Consider the following 15,747-nt stretch of genomic DNA (forward strand, 5'->3'; position numbering starts at 1 on the left):
AGCGATGCCATAAAATAACCATTTTCAGTTCCACAAAGAACCATTCAGTGAAAGGTTCTTTAAAGGACCATCTGTTTCTTACCTATTTTATAATCTGAAGAATCTTCTTTTGCCACAAAGCCCCCTTTTGTGAAACAGAAAGGTTCTTTAGATGTTAAAGGTTCTTTATGGAACTATTTAAGCAAAAAAGGTTCTTTTATGGCATCGTGAAGCACTTTGTACTTAAACATACTTAAACCAAAATGACAGTGAAGCTTTATTGTTTGTAAAATAGTTGATTTGACATGCTAAATGCCCATAAGGCTGAAAAGGAGTGCATTTTACAAAATACCAAAAACATTCAAATACAGTATTGTTTGCCCACACATTTGTCTCAGCCTTTAGAGCTGTTCAGATACTGTATGTGTATACCAAGACCTCATTAAGGAAACTATGCACAGCTTTGAGTCTCGAGAGTCACATGCAATCAAGACCATAGATACAGTCTATGTGTAAATGATCATCTCAATGGAATACAAATATGAATATATGAACACAAAAACCTTTCTTAGCCATTACGACAGTATAACATGTCTGCATACTGTATAATAGTAACTGTACAATAGTATTAGTATTAGTATTAATAACTGTACAATAGTATTGCTACCTATATCACAACAACCCAGTATGCCAGTTAACTAATATAATTAATTTAAAATGAACATATTTAAAACAAAATGCATTTTAAAATATTTATTATAGCATCAGCTACTGCCTAGAAAGAAGGGCAATTTAAGTAAATACATTTCTTTTCGTGTTTGCTAACATGTGACCAGTATATATGGATGGTAGGTCATACTGTAGGTCATAAAAGTGACTTGAATCTTTCAGAGCCATATACACAATTCAGGTTTTTCCATTGAATATCTCCAACATAATGTTCTAAAAGCAAGCTAAAGCACTAGATGGCATTAAAAAGACTGGACTCAGTCTTCAAAGGGTTGCATCATGATCTTGCGACTGACTTCATAAGCTAAAAAGAGTGCTCCATTGGCAGGAAATGTTCGGATCATAGTAGGGGTCAAACCGGAATACAGAACTCCGACTCCTGAAAAAAAGATTGCAGAATATAAACTAATAGACAATGCAGCAGATTTTGTACAGCAGGTTTCTCGGCAAAGTTTTTAAAGGCCTTAAATGATCAGATTTGCCTGTATCGGATACAGTAGGCTTAGTTAACATGTTTTGCTTTAAAATTATATGAGAGAAAATAATGTAATGGTTATTCTTTGGTTTGTAGACCAACATTGAACTATCAGAGAACTGAATAGAAAGTGCTATTAAACAAATGCCACTATAATGCTGAAATATTGGGAGAAAACTTGCAACAGGTCAAGCTTTTAGACATGAACACTTATCATATGATCCTCAACAGTGACAACAATTCTTCATGCTGCAGTGCATGATGGCCATTTCTACTATGATGTTACCCAGCATGCATTGCAGCATTACAAATTTTGTTGATGGTCACCATTATTGAGATTGATATGCTGTTCTTGAAGTCTGCATGCGTCTAAATAGCAGAAGCACTAAAATACTTATATGCCACACATACAGCAGAATTTGTATTAATTACTTTCAGAGGAAGATTTTGCTTGCATGCTGAGCTGCACAGGACTGATTCAAAACGTAAACAAAAGCTACTACTGGATAATTTAGAGATACGTATATATAAAGATCCAGCATATGAATCTCAACAATGGTGACACTCAACATATGAATTAAAAGCAGAACATGCTAACTAATCTGTTAGTTAACAAGTTTTTTGACTCTACAGCGTGAAAACACTTTCTGTGCAACAATACTGCAATTGCTTATAAGCAAATTACTTGGAATTTCAAAAAGGGTCAGGAGCCCATCAAAAGCAAACACTGATCTCCATGATGGTAGCATAATTTTAACCAATAAAACATCAACATCTGATCCTCTGTAATTCTCAATAACAGCAGGTGTTCATCACTAATGCTCAATCATCATTTAACCCCTTAAGCTCTGCAGCTATTTGGGGGATTTCCACCTGCATTTGGCCTACCTAAATTCAAATGGTTCCCCTATACACATACAATGGAGGAAATAAAAAAAAATGGTTTCATTGTATAGAAAACCATTTAAACTACATAATATCAGTGTAATTCTTTATAAATAACATTATATAGGTTTCAAATATTACAATAAAAACTAAAAAAACATTGGCGCTTTTTGATTTTTTGAAGTTTTTTTAAAAAAAGTCTGTTATTCAGGTTTTGGGTGTCTCAGCTATTTGCAAATTGTTTTGTTTGATTCCACTAGGTCTCAGGATATACCAGAAATTTTTTTTTTTCATATAACAGTTTCTAATGGGAAGTTATTGAATTATAACCAAAGGGAGTCGCATTGCCCCTTTCCCCCCTTTTCCCCCCTAAAAGTGTCCTTCTGTTTCTTTGCAAAAACAGGTTTTATAAAGCACATTACCCCTTAGAATACTATTTTACTATGTACCATAGCACTTTTCATGATTATTGACTGAATTATGTTTCATTTTTATGTTTGCCTGTATATTTACTGAAACACCTACTGTACTTTACTGTCAATATTCAATATACACTCAATACATAGCTTAGCAGATTGTTTTGGTGTCCTTTACGTTTCAAACTAATTATGAGCCGCGGATCCTCTGCTCCCCATGGAAACGGCCCGTTATTTATTCATTTAGCGTCTATTTTGGCTAATGGCGACCGCTTTATTCGTCTGAGACACATATCTACGGTCTGAGAGTCCAAAAACTACATATCCCAAAAGACCCTGCACCGTCGAAGCACCTTTTGTGACCCGGAACCTCTCCATGACTCTTCTTCGCTCTGCGCGTCTGGAGAGGGAGAGGTGACGGCTTTCACACCTCGGAGCAGCACAGCAGGCGGCCGGAGAGTGTAATCTGATCTACTGAAGCCGCTGTCAGTCAGCCGTGAAGACACAGACACCTGTTTGAGCGGTTTTGAGCGCGTTTGAAAAGCCGCGCCCGTGCTTCAAGGAGCGCGTCTGGCAAAACAATGGATTTCTCAGCAATGGAGAAACGTGAAAATGGTCTCGTTTGAAAGAAGAGATCCTAATCTAAAAGATAAAATGGAGTTTGTGGCTGAAGCAGTAGTATGTGGAGGAAAGTAATAGAATATATTATTATACTCTTGAGATAATATTCTGACATCGCGATTCAATTGAAGATTATTTGATCTGTGTTTGTCACACAATAAAATGATTTACATGGTCAGATTCTTGAGAATGAGAGCTTTCTTGTGATAAATTGTCTGTTTTGTGAAAAATATAAGAAATACACATTCTTTGTAATAATTCTTCACAATCGTTAGGCGGAAATTTGTGTGTGGTACGACATAAATTCTAAGCATAACTTTATGTATCATAACTTTATGTATCATAAAACTAAAAGTTATGGTATTTCCAGTAAAGAGGAGACTCTAAGGTTTCAAATGAGACCATATATGGGCTGATACTATATGAGGAAGGTCATGTAAATGAAGCATCAACATTTTGAAACAATTTTTGGAGAGTTTAAGAGGTTAATTAGTCACTTTATTATCTCATTACATTTAACTCTTTGAGGACTTGGGATTTGACTTGAGACTTGCTTGTGACTTGAAAAGAAGGACTTGGTTCCACCTCTGGTGAAATCATTTCATCAGTTCATGGGTGGAACAAACATATGGCAGGACTTTTACTTTCTGACCCCTGGACTACCCACCTCTGCTTACCCTAAATGGTACATATTAGTACTTTAAAGGTCCATTTTAGTACTTTGAAAGTACATATTGGTACCTTTTTACTTTTGTACCTTAGGGTACTGCCCCAGTGACAGAGCTGTACTTTTTTTTTCTGAGAGTGTAAAAAAATCTATTTTTACATAAAATAACTCATTTTTACAGTCATTTTCCTTCACTTTATATTATACGATATATTAAGTATTTTTTATACAGAAAAATGTCTGCGTATTTTTCATAAATTACTTAGAAATGTGTGTAAAATCAAAAAAATAATAGTGATGATAATTTCAGAAATCACCACCAGATGGTGCAAATGGACAGACAGACCCATTGCTCACACCTTTTAAAATGTAAGTAAAATATCCTAATTTAAATAAAGTGCAAAAACCTTAACAGGATTTTTAATAAACGTTTTACAGGTTTCCTGAATTATTACAATAAAATACATTCACATTAAATTAATAATAATAATAATAATGACAAAAAAAAGGCAAAATGACTGACACAGTGGCTGCCAAACAAGAAACGCAAAATTAAATATCCTAATTTACATAAAGTGCAAAAACCTCTACAAGATTTGCATTACATGTTTAACAGAAAAACATTTTACAGGTGTTTTCTTGAATTAATATGATCAAACATGTTCACTGTAAAAGGAAAAAAAAACTTAAAAATGAACACTAACAGATCACTCAAGATCTCAGTATCTTCACTTATTACTAATCAGTTAGATTTTTTTTTATTTTATACAAATGTTTTTGTTGAAAATAAACAGAGGTTTAGATTTTAATGTTTATTGAAAATAGTTTGTCAACATGAAAGAGATTTATATGTATGTGTATGTAAGAAAGTGTTTTCTTAACCTGTGCTCTTGTTCCTTTGTTTTTATTTATTTTTTCCTCTGGCTGCTTTAACTTTGTGTTTCTAAAGCAAATTATTTGAAATTACAAATGCAAGAAAAATCTGATTAGATAATGTTGTATGTATGGCCAATAAAAAATTCTGCTTTTTTTTTTCTCTGAAAATATTCAAAAAAATTTTGAGCTGTGTTCTACATGCACAGAGGCATCATAAATTAGCATATTCTAATATCTAACATTTGTGACGTGTTTATCTGAATATTTTGTCAGCATTGTTGGGATTCATATGCTGATTCCTTATGTCTGTGTGGCTCTGAATTCCTCTCAAAACTAGTGATGTTACACCTGACACAGACAGAGTCTTCGAAGCTTGCATTGAAAATATCAGACACTTTGAAAAATATTAATTTTGTACCTGCAATGATGAAGGAATGTAAATGTCAAATGTAAAAAAAAATATTTATAATATTTATGGGCATGACGCCTCTGATTATTAATAAACTTGATACTCTATATTTAATTCAAAACCTTTATATTAATAGGGTGTGGTGTGCAGTTTTAGGCTTATTAGTGTATCACACTATTAGCCTAGTTAATGGCATTAACTGTAATAAAATAAACAGTAAGTTTAGTTTCCTGTGCCAAGCTTCTGAGTTTCCAGTTTTCGGTGATGGGCAGGATATAACATACAGTATGTTTCACTAGGTTTTGCAACAAAGATAAATACTTAAATCTCACCCTCATTTCCTAAAATCCCCATAACAGTCTTGAGGAAGCCTTCCTGCTTCCCTGCTAAGGACAGAACCTGGATGCGAGACTTCACACAGTCTATGGGGTACACAACCAACCACAAACAGGCACCACCCAAACCACCGCTGAACATCAAGGGCACAACACCTGTCAGAAACACTTAATCAAGAAATATCTTCCATGCAAAAAAGAAAATCATATGGGTTTGCAATGACATGAAGGTGAATGCATGGTGACAGAATTTATTTAAAGGGATAGTTCACCCAAAAATGAAAATTTGATGTTTGTCTGCTTACCCCCAGGGCATCCAAGATGTAGGTGACTTTGTTTCTTCAGTAGAACACAAATGAAAATTTTTATCTCAAACTATTGCAGTCTGTCGGCTGTTGTTAATGACAGTTGGACATTGCAGTGGATCAAAGGTAAAAATAATATAAATAATGTTCAGTTTCTTGCACAGACTGATTGTTTGGTGTCTTAAGAGCTCAATGTATCATCACGAGCCGCAGGGTTTAATTTGGTTTTGTCTGTGTATATTTTTTGACTCTCAAAGCCGTGGGTCCCATTGACTGCTATTATATGAGTGACTGACTGCAACGGTTTGAGTTAAAAATCTTTGTTTGTGTTCTACTGAAGAAGTCACCTACATCTTGGATGCCCTGGGGGTAAGCAGATAAACATCAAATTTTCATTTTTGGGTGAACTATCCCTTTAAGTGGCCTTCCCATTGACTGACCTATGTGCTCTTTGTCTCTGCCCATGTGGTGGGCAAACATTGAGCGGCTGAGTTCATATCCTCCAAAGAAACAGAAGTATCCAGGTACCTCTCGGACTATAGTTGTGGTGAGACCCTGATAGAAACCCAGAGGGCCGTTTGTCCGGAGCACATTTCTTACAACAGACCACACCGTGCTGAAAGAGAGAAAGGAATTTCAGCAAGATATAAATCTATCTAAAACAAAAACAAAAACAAAAACAACAACAACAACCACAACAAAAAAACAATTGTTTTGACTAATTTTCATCGTCTTTTCATTTGTGTGATGTGTAGTTATGTTGTTTAAACTGAAAGTATTTATACAGTACATCATTGTGTTTATTTATTTTAATTTAGGGTAAAAAAATTCTGTGGCAGGTTTCAAAAGTCTTAAGACATAAAAAAAAATCTACTGTACATTCATTTTTTTTTCTGATTTGACTTGAATCACAAATAATCTACACTGGAGAATATAAGAAATAAAAAAATTAAATCTAAAAATAAGATAAAGATAAAATCTTAAAAAGAATAATGTAAAAAAATATATTAAAAAAACATTAAACAGACCTTTTCTGTCCACTGGCGATCTTGCCGGAGGCCTCCATTTCATGCATGGCCTGCAGCCGACATTTAACCAGTTCAGTGGGGCATAAAGCCAGAGACGAGAAGATAGAAGCGACAGAGCCTGAACACGCCTTCTGAACATCACTAAAACACATAAAACAGCTGATAATCACACGCTGAACTTCAGGAGAGGTCACACTGACCTTATAGTTTATGTATAATTTTAATGTTGAATCAAATGTAATATGAATGACTGCATATCAATTAAGATATACTACCATTTCTGAATCAACAGTGAAACCAAACAAAATACTTTTAAATATATTTTATTACATGCAGCATGTTTAACTGAAGAAGACTAATACTTAATTATGATCCATATATAAACATTTTATTAGAATAAAATAAATAAAAATTACAAATTTCATTCACTTTTTTTCCACACTTTTTTGTTAACAACAGGAACACAGGGATGAAATAAACTTCAAAATATGAGTCCCAATGATGACCATGCAAGAGTTAGAGAACGATAAGCAGTGGCCCGGGACAAAACAAACAAGGCTATGATGCGGGGCAGTGGAGGAGGAAGGGTGAAGGAACAGGATAGAACCAGTGAGTCACTAGAGCTGGATGGGTTGATGGTATTTTTTAAAATAGCTATAATAGAATACATAAAACAGGTTGTGGGTCACATGACATAGCGTCTGTCCTAGAGGATTGAATTGCATCATGCATATTGAGTGCACTAGTGAAACATAAGCACATCGGAATTACTGTATGTAGCCAAAAAGGGAGGAGGTGTGTTCAATGCTTCAACACACACAACATGTACAGTATACAACATTAACCGCCCACGTTTTTAACAGAGCTTTTTTAATGATTTTGCTGTATCTTTACAGTTACTCCAGCGTGTGGACAAGCACTAACCAATAAGGACCAAAAAGTTTTTTTGGACATGGCACTATGGTAATATCATTTTGTTCTCCATTAATGTGAATGTGCAATGTCCCAAAACTGACATGAATGTTATTCAGTAATATATGAGTGTTTCTTCAACTATGGACTATTTTGATCCCATGGACTCTCTTGAAAATTCCTACCACAGGATAGTTGTCATTCCCTTCACAAGACTAATCATTTTTATTTGTGTTCTATTTCACACACATCCAGTGGTATATTAAAACAATCTAATAATTTGCTTCAGAATGACTTTCACAAATGTTTTTAACTGCATAGCTAGGTGCTTGATTTTATACACCTGTGTCAATAGATCAATTGATATAGGTCAATAGGTCAATTTAATAATTAAAAGGTTATTAAATTAATAATAATTAAAAGGTGTGTCCCAATTCTTTTGTCCATATAGTGTGTATATATACTGTATACACCATTGTTATTTTACTATTATTTATTTGTTATTTGCCAAAACAACATAACATTTTTTTTTTAAATATTTATTTTATATTTGGCGGCCTTTGAGTCCCAAAGGTTGAGATTCAATACTCTATACCAAAGACATTGTCTCCTTAGTAATAATAATAATAATAATAATAATAATAATAATAATAACAATAATTCATTATGGAAATTATGCCACAAAAGAAATAGGTCATCTTTATTTGTTTAGATGTTCATAGTTGTTAAAACATATTAGTTGTATAATGATAACAGCTATTAATTCATTTTTATGATGGATGTTCAGAGTTTAAGTGTCTAAAGCTTAATGTTTAATAGTACAATGGTATGTCTTATTCTTTGTGTGGCAGTTCACTGTAATGGTACCTCACCTGAGATCTGTACCTTGGTCCAGTCCTGAAACAAAGCGGACAACATTCTGGCAGAAGCCATAGCTCATGAAGAGCACAGCGTTTTCAGCAATGTTTGCTAAGAGGGCAGGTGTGGTGCCCTGATATAGCCCTCGCAGTCCAACCTGTTTGTAGACTGAGACGAAGCAATGGACAAAGCCTCTGTACAAGCTGGGGAAAGTCTGCATCTTCACCTTGGCTGTATCGAAGGGCTGCCCACTTAACACACATGCAATCCCACCTTACAAAGACAAAAGAGAGGCAACAGTGCAGAACATGCCTGAATGTTTTTAAATAACTGATTCTTACTGTAACAAAATTTAAGCAAAATACAAAGCTGTTACCACATGCTCCAGCTGACAGATCAATGATGGCTTGAGTGAGAGGATGTGGAGCCATTATAGAAATTCTTCCTGTAAAGTGCAGGACAAACGTTTTTACTCGGATTCACCCGGATTAGCTCGCATTTACCATAGTATGGATGCAGAATTGACAGGATCAACAGGATACTTTATAAGATATCAATGCTTCATAATATATCAATAACATGTTAATAAATAAATAAATAATAAAGTATGAACTTGTGCCCAGTACACTGAAAAAACATGTAGACATTACAGCTAAATTTAGAACTAGAATATTGCATAAATTTAATGCCTAAATAAGAAGAGGGTATGTGTATCTAACCTGTGAGCTTTCTATTATTAGTCTTAATCTTTAAACCAGATTTAGAGGGAATCCCCCCTGGGAGTCCCTTTGAGCCCAACACTGACCATCTAAACCTCTTGTGCCAACATTCACATGCCAAGATCAAAACGTATTAGCAACATTAAACTCAGCTACTGCAATCTCACATATAATCTGCATAATCGCACAAACCAGGTATTCTCACACTCACCCGCCCTGTATTCTGGATCACTGACTGTCCTGGCAGCTGACACTTCTACAGACTATATCCAATAATGTGCTTGGTTCAAGAGCCTCGGAACAAACCGTCCTGTGAAAGAAGTATTCTTACTACTGACGCAAAACACACACCTGAAGCCGGTACTAACACACACTTCCTCAATCACCACTACAGGTGTGTACATGCCACAAACGCAGGCCAAGGGTGCGTAGGGTTCGTCATGTGGGGGCTTCCTGGAACCGCGTGCCCTGGAAATAAGAGAAGGCGGTCGTGTTGCTGTCATATCCTGCAGAAGTTGTTGACTCAACATTAAGATTGTGACACAAGGTCACTTAATCAAACGCGACATCTGAGCATAACAAATTCCAGGGATACTGATGTGTTATAACCACTAGATGGCAGAATAGACTTGAGTTTACATAAGATTCCAAACTACAGTCGTGGCCAAAAGTTTTGAGAATTACATAAATATTGGAAATTGGAAAAATTGCTGCTTAAGTTTTTATAATAGCAATTTGCATATACTCCAGAATGTTATGAAGAGTGATCAGATGAATTGCATAGTCCTTCTTTGCCATGAAAATTAACTTAACCATTGTTCTACCATTGTTAACCATGGTGACCTGCAAAGAAACGCGTGCAGCCATCATTGAAAAGGTGAGCGCTACCATCAGTCCTGTGTCATGCCAACAGTAAAGCATCCTGAGACCATTCATGTGTGGGGTTGCTTCTCATCCAAGGGAGTGGGCTCACTCACAATTTTGCCCAAAAACACAGTCATGAATAAAGAATGGTACCAAAACACCCTCCAACAGCAACTTCTTCCAAAAATCCAACAACAGTTTGGTGAAGAACAATGCATTTTCCAGCACGGTGGAGCACCGTGCCATAAGGCAAAAGTGATAACTAAGTGGCCCAGGGACCAAAACGTTGAAATTGTGGGTCCATGGCCTGGAAACTCCCCAGATCTTAATCCCATTGAGAACTTGTGGTCAATCCTCAAGAGGCGGGTGGACAAACAAAAACCCACTAATTCTGACAAACTCCAAGAAGTGATTATGAAAGAATGGGTTGCTATCAGTCAGGATTTGGCCCAGAAGTTGATTGAGAGCATGCCCAGTCGAATTGCAGAGGTCCTGAAAAAGAAGGGTCAACACTAATACTGGCTCTTTGCATAAATGCCATGTAATTGTCGATAAAAGCCTTTGAAATGTATGAAGTGCTTGTAATTATATTTCAGTACATCACAGAAACAACTGAAACAAAGATCTAAAAGCAGTTTAGCAGCAAACTTTGTGAAAACTAATATTTGTGTCATTCTCAAAACTTTTGGCCACGACTGTATGTAGGCTACAGATAACATGTAATCATGGATGTTTACATTTTAGACAGGTACACAGTATGGTCTATTGATAAGGCTAATGTAAGAATAAAATTCCCCTTGCACACATATTTTAGTTTCTGTAATGTAAAAATCATTCAAAACAATAGAATTTTTCAAGCATATTGATATTACATAATATTAAGTTATTAAACTATTATTTTTTGCATATATATTGCAAATAAGTAAATTTTTTGTATTTATAATAAACACACCAAAATAAACATAGGACTATGTCTTGTCTTCATTGATTTCCCCTAATTTAGAAAGAGAAAGAAGTTAAAATAGATATAATAGTCTAGATAAACATTGTTTCATAACAGTTTAGGGTCGGCGATTTCCAGTTACACTGACACTGAAAGGATCTTTATTCGTAATAACCACTGTGATCAACGGAAACATCTTGGTTGGAAAGTTAAGCGTCAAGTCTGTTTCTGTTTCTTTTTTGTTTTCTCTCTTTGACTTCGATTACTATTTTGTAACAACATAATTAAACAAACAAAAATAAGCGCGTCTGTGTATGAACAAGCAATATAATGTTGTTAAAAGCCATGCGTCAATATCGCGAGTGTTTTCATAACATCCAAACTCCGTGAAAGTTTGTTTACTAGTTTTTAAAGGACGAAAACACTGCTTGTTTCGCTTTCAAAAGAGCGTCTGTGATTGGCTGTCAGCACTTGTCAATTATGTACGTGGGCGGTGTCAGGTGACATGATAGTGAGTTCCAGTAAACGCACTTAGAGTTTTGGTACACAGACATTCAACAAGCGACAGCAACAGGACTATCACATAATACTGGACTGGACTGGATTACAAAACTTTATAACAACACCAATCCGATGCTGTTCTAGCCACATTGTAACTTTTAAGTCGTTTCCAATGTAACCAAGTCAGTTTAAAGTAACTGCATTTTCTTTCTAGTTATTGTTTCGCGTTTCACGTCATATTTTCTTTTGACAGTCATATGTGACATTTTAAGAGACAAACATTATTGCTGGTACCATGGCTGACGTAGCCCAAAACCAGATGGTCGAGATCGACCCGGACTTCGAGCCGCTCTCTAGACCCCGCTCCTGTACTTGGCCGCTACCGCGGCCGGAGTTCCCCAACCCCGCCGCCGCCGACTCCAACACATCGTCCCCGGCTCCGTCCGTCAAGCAAGAGCCCTCCAGCAACACAGACTTCATCAACAACCTCAGTTTGCTGGAAGAGAATGAGGACTACGCTGATCAGAAGCCTCTCATGCTATGCGGCGATTTCCAGTGTCAGGAGAACTGTATCCACCAGCAGCAAATCCCGAGTCACCAGCAACAGGTGCCCGTGCTCTCCTCTCCGGTGGCCGCTGCTGCTGCAGCCGCGGCAGCCGCTCAGCGCAAGAGCAGCTCGTCCAGACGCAACGCCTGGGGGAATATGTCATACGCGGACCTGATTACCAAAGCCATCGAGAGCTCCCCCGAAAAACGGCTCACCTTGTCTCAGATCTACGACTGGATGGTGAAAAGCGTCCCTTATTTTAAGGACAAGGGGGATAGTAACAGCTCCGCTGGTTGGAAGGTATGTATGTTTTCAGTTTTGGTCTGTACACTCATGCGTTAGTCTCTTGCGCCTTGTGTTATGGTTTTTTTATGCCAAACAGTTCAACTTCTATAAACGCGTCTTGGTTACCATGGTTCCCATTCAAGTTGCGCTCCCATCCAGCTGTTATGAAAACAAAAACGCGTCTTCTGTGAACGCCCCCGTGTCATACGAGCTTTTGGTTTTTGCTCAGTTGGTATTGATTCTTGCTGTACCCTGTGGCCTAATTACTGAGATTTGGGGCTGATTATTATGCATCCTCCTACTTATTGTTTTCGGATTGTCATGGGATTGTCAATAGTCTGCATTCATTGTCGTGTAGGACAGATGATTGCCTCTCATTACATGCAGCACATGGGAGGTGGTGAAGTGCAGTCAATAGTTCAAGTGCTGACCCATGTCACATGCAGGTCCCGAGTAACAAGTGTTTTACAGATGCCTGCTGACAGCTAAGACTTGTAGGATCTTTCCACATTTTTGGGTAGAACTCACTGGAGTTGACTCAGCCCAAATACCAGACCCCCTAAATGCCAGACTACTCATAAACCCTAGTCACATTAACAAAATTTTGTGGGATAAAAGGTGATTTGTTTATTGTCAATAAAGCAGTAAAGTCTGAAGCACAGCTCAGACAGATGTAAATTTTTAACCAAGTATCTTTTTGTTGGTTAGTTAACACACTGAACTTATATGACTAATTTAAACCCTGTATTTCTCCTGCAAAAATTTGCATAACAATGGTAAATATGACCACACCTTGAGGCCCGGACTAATACAACACTCCCTAAAACCCAGACCAAGACAAGACCCCTCAATGTCCAGATTTAGACCAAAACTAGCATCGAATTGATGGCTATTATTAATTTGTATGTCACTTTTTCATACAATATGCCCACTGAAGGAGATTTAGAGGTGGACCTTAACACCTTTTTTAAAAAGGTATACAGTTTTTGTAAAATTCATACGAAACCGCCACCACGGGTTGAATTTATTACAACATTCTTTAATGATGAGAATCATATTTATTTTTGTTTTTCCAAAAACAGAAATTCTATTATAGAAAATAAATGTTATATTAATTGATTTAACTCAGTAAGTGTTGTCAAAAAAAGGCAAAAGAAATGGGGTAAATAAAGCTTTTGAGGTCATGAAGAGTTTGTCAGTTTTCGTACACTCGAAGTAGAGTTCAACATAAGTGTGACTCAGATCAATAAGACTGAGCTTTGGTCATGTTTATGTCTCATTAAGATCAAGACGTCAAACACTAGCTGAAGAAACGTGATAAGGTGGATCCCAATAAATCAGTTTGGGTGACATGATGTCTTACATTGTTGTACCACCGGTATGCCTGAACCACCCTGGCAACCAGAAAAACATGAAAACAGTGCTTTTTATATCCATGGAAACTTCTTCGTTAAGTGGGTCCAAAGTTGTGTTGTTAGGTGTAGTGCATCATCACACCGCACGCTATTAATATCCGCGGGATTAACTGTCAATACCCCCCTGATGTTTGCCAAGTATGCAAGCATGGCGGTCTACACATGCAAGGAAAGATCCGCTCCACCCTCTGATTTTTTGTGTGTCTGTGTGCCAGCATTCCACAATTGTCATGCTTTTGTGCGTCTGTTGGGGAGGAGTATATGCATTGAAGACTGAATGCATTTGGAAAAGGGTGCGTTTTACCTCTCTCACCTCTGATGACACATAATTCTTAGTAGCACAGACAGCACTCAGCGGCTTTCCCACTCTTATCGGAAGCACATCTGATGAACCCAATGTCAAATCTGTGTATATTTGTGTTGTGTGGTTGTAAAATTTATATGATCTGTACAGTGATTGGATGCTCTGTACGTGTGACTCATAATGGGGCAATGTTTTTAAGAACCACAGGAAATTTCCCGCAGGAACTGTTCAATTTTATTCTGATCTCATAAACAATGTGGCGCTGGTAATGATCAGTTAAAGCGTCCCTCAGGGGCACAGCTTCTGTCACTCCAAACCAATATGCTGAAAGGAAGGAGAGGCTCAGATGTTGAAAATCCTCAGTTTTGCTTTATTTTACGTTATTTTTTGTGTTATTTTTCTGTAACAACCAGACACATAAAAAATAAATGGTAACACTTCAGTATTGCTTATTAGCATGTTTATTATTACCGTATTGCCTGTTTATTAGTACTTATAAAGCACATATTCTACATGAACAGTTTCTACATCCCTAATCCTACCTAAAACCTAAACTTAACAACTACCTTACTCACTGTTAATAAGCAGTAAATTAGGAGTTTATTGAGACAAAAGTCGTAATTAATGATTTATTAATAGTGAGAACTGGACCTTAAAATCAAGTGTGACCAGATAAATTGTTAATTATATTGTATTAAATAATATACTATATAAATAATGTAAATAAATACTGCATGATTAATTTGTGCTTTTAAAATGTATTTGTCATTGCATGACCCTTGCAAGTAAAAATATTTTATTTGTTTTTATTTTATATTCATATCTGTATTAATCCAAAATCTTGAAAAATGTTAGCAGGCATCTTTCTCCAGGAATTCAGTTATTTTGGGGAAGAGACAGAGACGCAGGCACCCTACTTTTTGCCAGCTTTATTTTCTCCAGAGAGCTGATAGCCACACAGAGAAAAAGCAAGGGGGAGAGGGGGAGAAATCTATCAGCACTGCTCCTTGCGCGCTGTGATCGTGACAAGAGAATTGAATCTTTGACAGCCCCCTAACACCCCACAATCAACCCTCAGTGCTGAATCATCTGGCTAAATTGTCAGTTCGTGAAGCAGAGAAGAGCTCTGTATTGCTCTGGGCTTCAGTCCAGGGGATAAAGTAACTCTTTTTGACAAAGTGACTTTGAGTTTAATGTCACACCTCCAAAGGGTGAATTCTTGAAGCCAGGTTACCGTAGTCAAGTCCCCCTTTATTCTGTTCCCACAATCCACTGAAAACCAGTGTCAGTTACGCTAGCGCGCTGATGTATTTTATTATTAAGATATTCACAAACTTTGGCATGTGTATTTTATGGTAGCAGATGTGATAAAAGAGTAACGACTAGCTGAGCATAGTTAAATTGTCACGTTAGTTGTTTAGTGAATTTAATAAATAATAATAGTAATAGTAATAATAATAACAATAATAAAATTATTCAAATAATTATTTTATGCTACAAAGGTAACATACAATACATTATATATATATAATGTGTGTGTGTTATAATGTGTATTTTTCATTTAATATATATCTAATAAATCTGAATAATGTAATATAACATTGTTCATCATCGTTCAGCTATATATAAATAATGGGAATATATACAATTTATTAAATAATAATAAAAATAATT

The 15,747-nt window shown here is 36.4% G+C and overlaps 2 protein-coding genes across 4 annotated transcripts in view; one reads left to right on the top strand and one right to left on the bottom strand.

Annotated features, from left to right (window-relative positions):
* Positions 1-243: 243 nt before the first annotated feature.
* slc25a15a (solute carrier family 25 member 15a) lies at positions 244-9,700 on the bottom strand. Of its 2 annotated transcripts, XM_073818176.1 has the most exons (7): positions 9,426-9,694; positions 8,872-8,940; positions 8,510-8,768; positions 6,726-6,866; positions 6,138-6,313; positions 5,390-5,548; positions 244-1,087 (listed from the first exon to the last, which is right to left on the bottom strand). In XM_073818176.1, exons 2-7 carry the CDS (start codon positions 8,924-8,926, stop codon positions 966-968), a joined length of 912 nt encoding a protein of 303 aa, XP_073674277.1. In that variant the 5' UTR covers positions 8,927-8,940; positions 9,426-9,694; the 3' UTR covers positions 244-965. The 2 variants fall into 2 exon arrangements, with proteins under 2 accessions (XP_073674277.1, XP_073674278.1); XM_073818177.1 differs by lacking the exon at positions 5,390-5,548 and having other exon boundaries at positions 9,426-9,700.
* A 1,874-nt stretch (positions 9,701-11,574) lies between these two features.
* The window catches only part of foxo1a (forkhead box O1 a), a 57,274-nt gene continuing 53,101 nt past the window's right edge, over positions 11,575-15,747 (top strand). For both annotated transcript variants that reach the window (XM_073817547.1, XM_073817548.1), the window contains exon 1: positions 11,575-12,369. In XM_073817547.1, coding sequence (XP_073673648.1) covers positions 11,818-12,369 — 552 coding nt within the window. In that variant the 5' untranslated portion in view covers positions 11,575-11,817. The remainder of the gene's footprint in view (positions 12,370-15,747) is intronic.

This window comes from Garra rufa, chromosome 14, assembly GCF_049309525.1.
Source record: "Garra rufa chromosome 14, GarRuf1.0, whole genome shotgun sequence".
Lineage (NCBI taxonomy): Eukaryota > Metazoa > Chordata > Actinopteri > Cypriniformes > Cyprinidae > Garra > Garra rufa.

What these genes read in the sequence shown, in the direction of transcription:
- slc25a15a (XM_073818176.1), bottom strand. Translation starts at nt 8,926, where the DNA reads ATGGCTCCACATCCTCTCACTCAAGCCATCATTGATCTGTCAGCTGGA. An exon ending in GACCAAGGTACAGATCTCAG is followed by an intron (nt 6,867 to 8,509) that starts GTGAGGTACCAT and finishes TATGTGTTTTAG; the next exon opens with TGATGTTCAGAAGGCGTGTT. An exon ending in GGGGATTTTAGGAAATGAGG is followed by an intron (nt 1,088 to 5,389) that starts GTGAGATTTAAG and finishes TCTTTTTTTCAG; the next exon opens with GAGTCGGAGTTCTGTATTCC.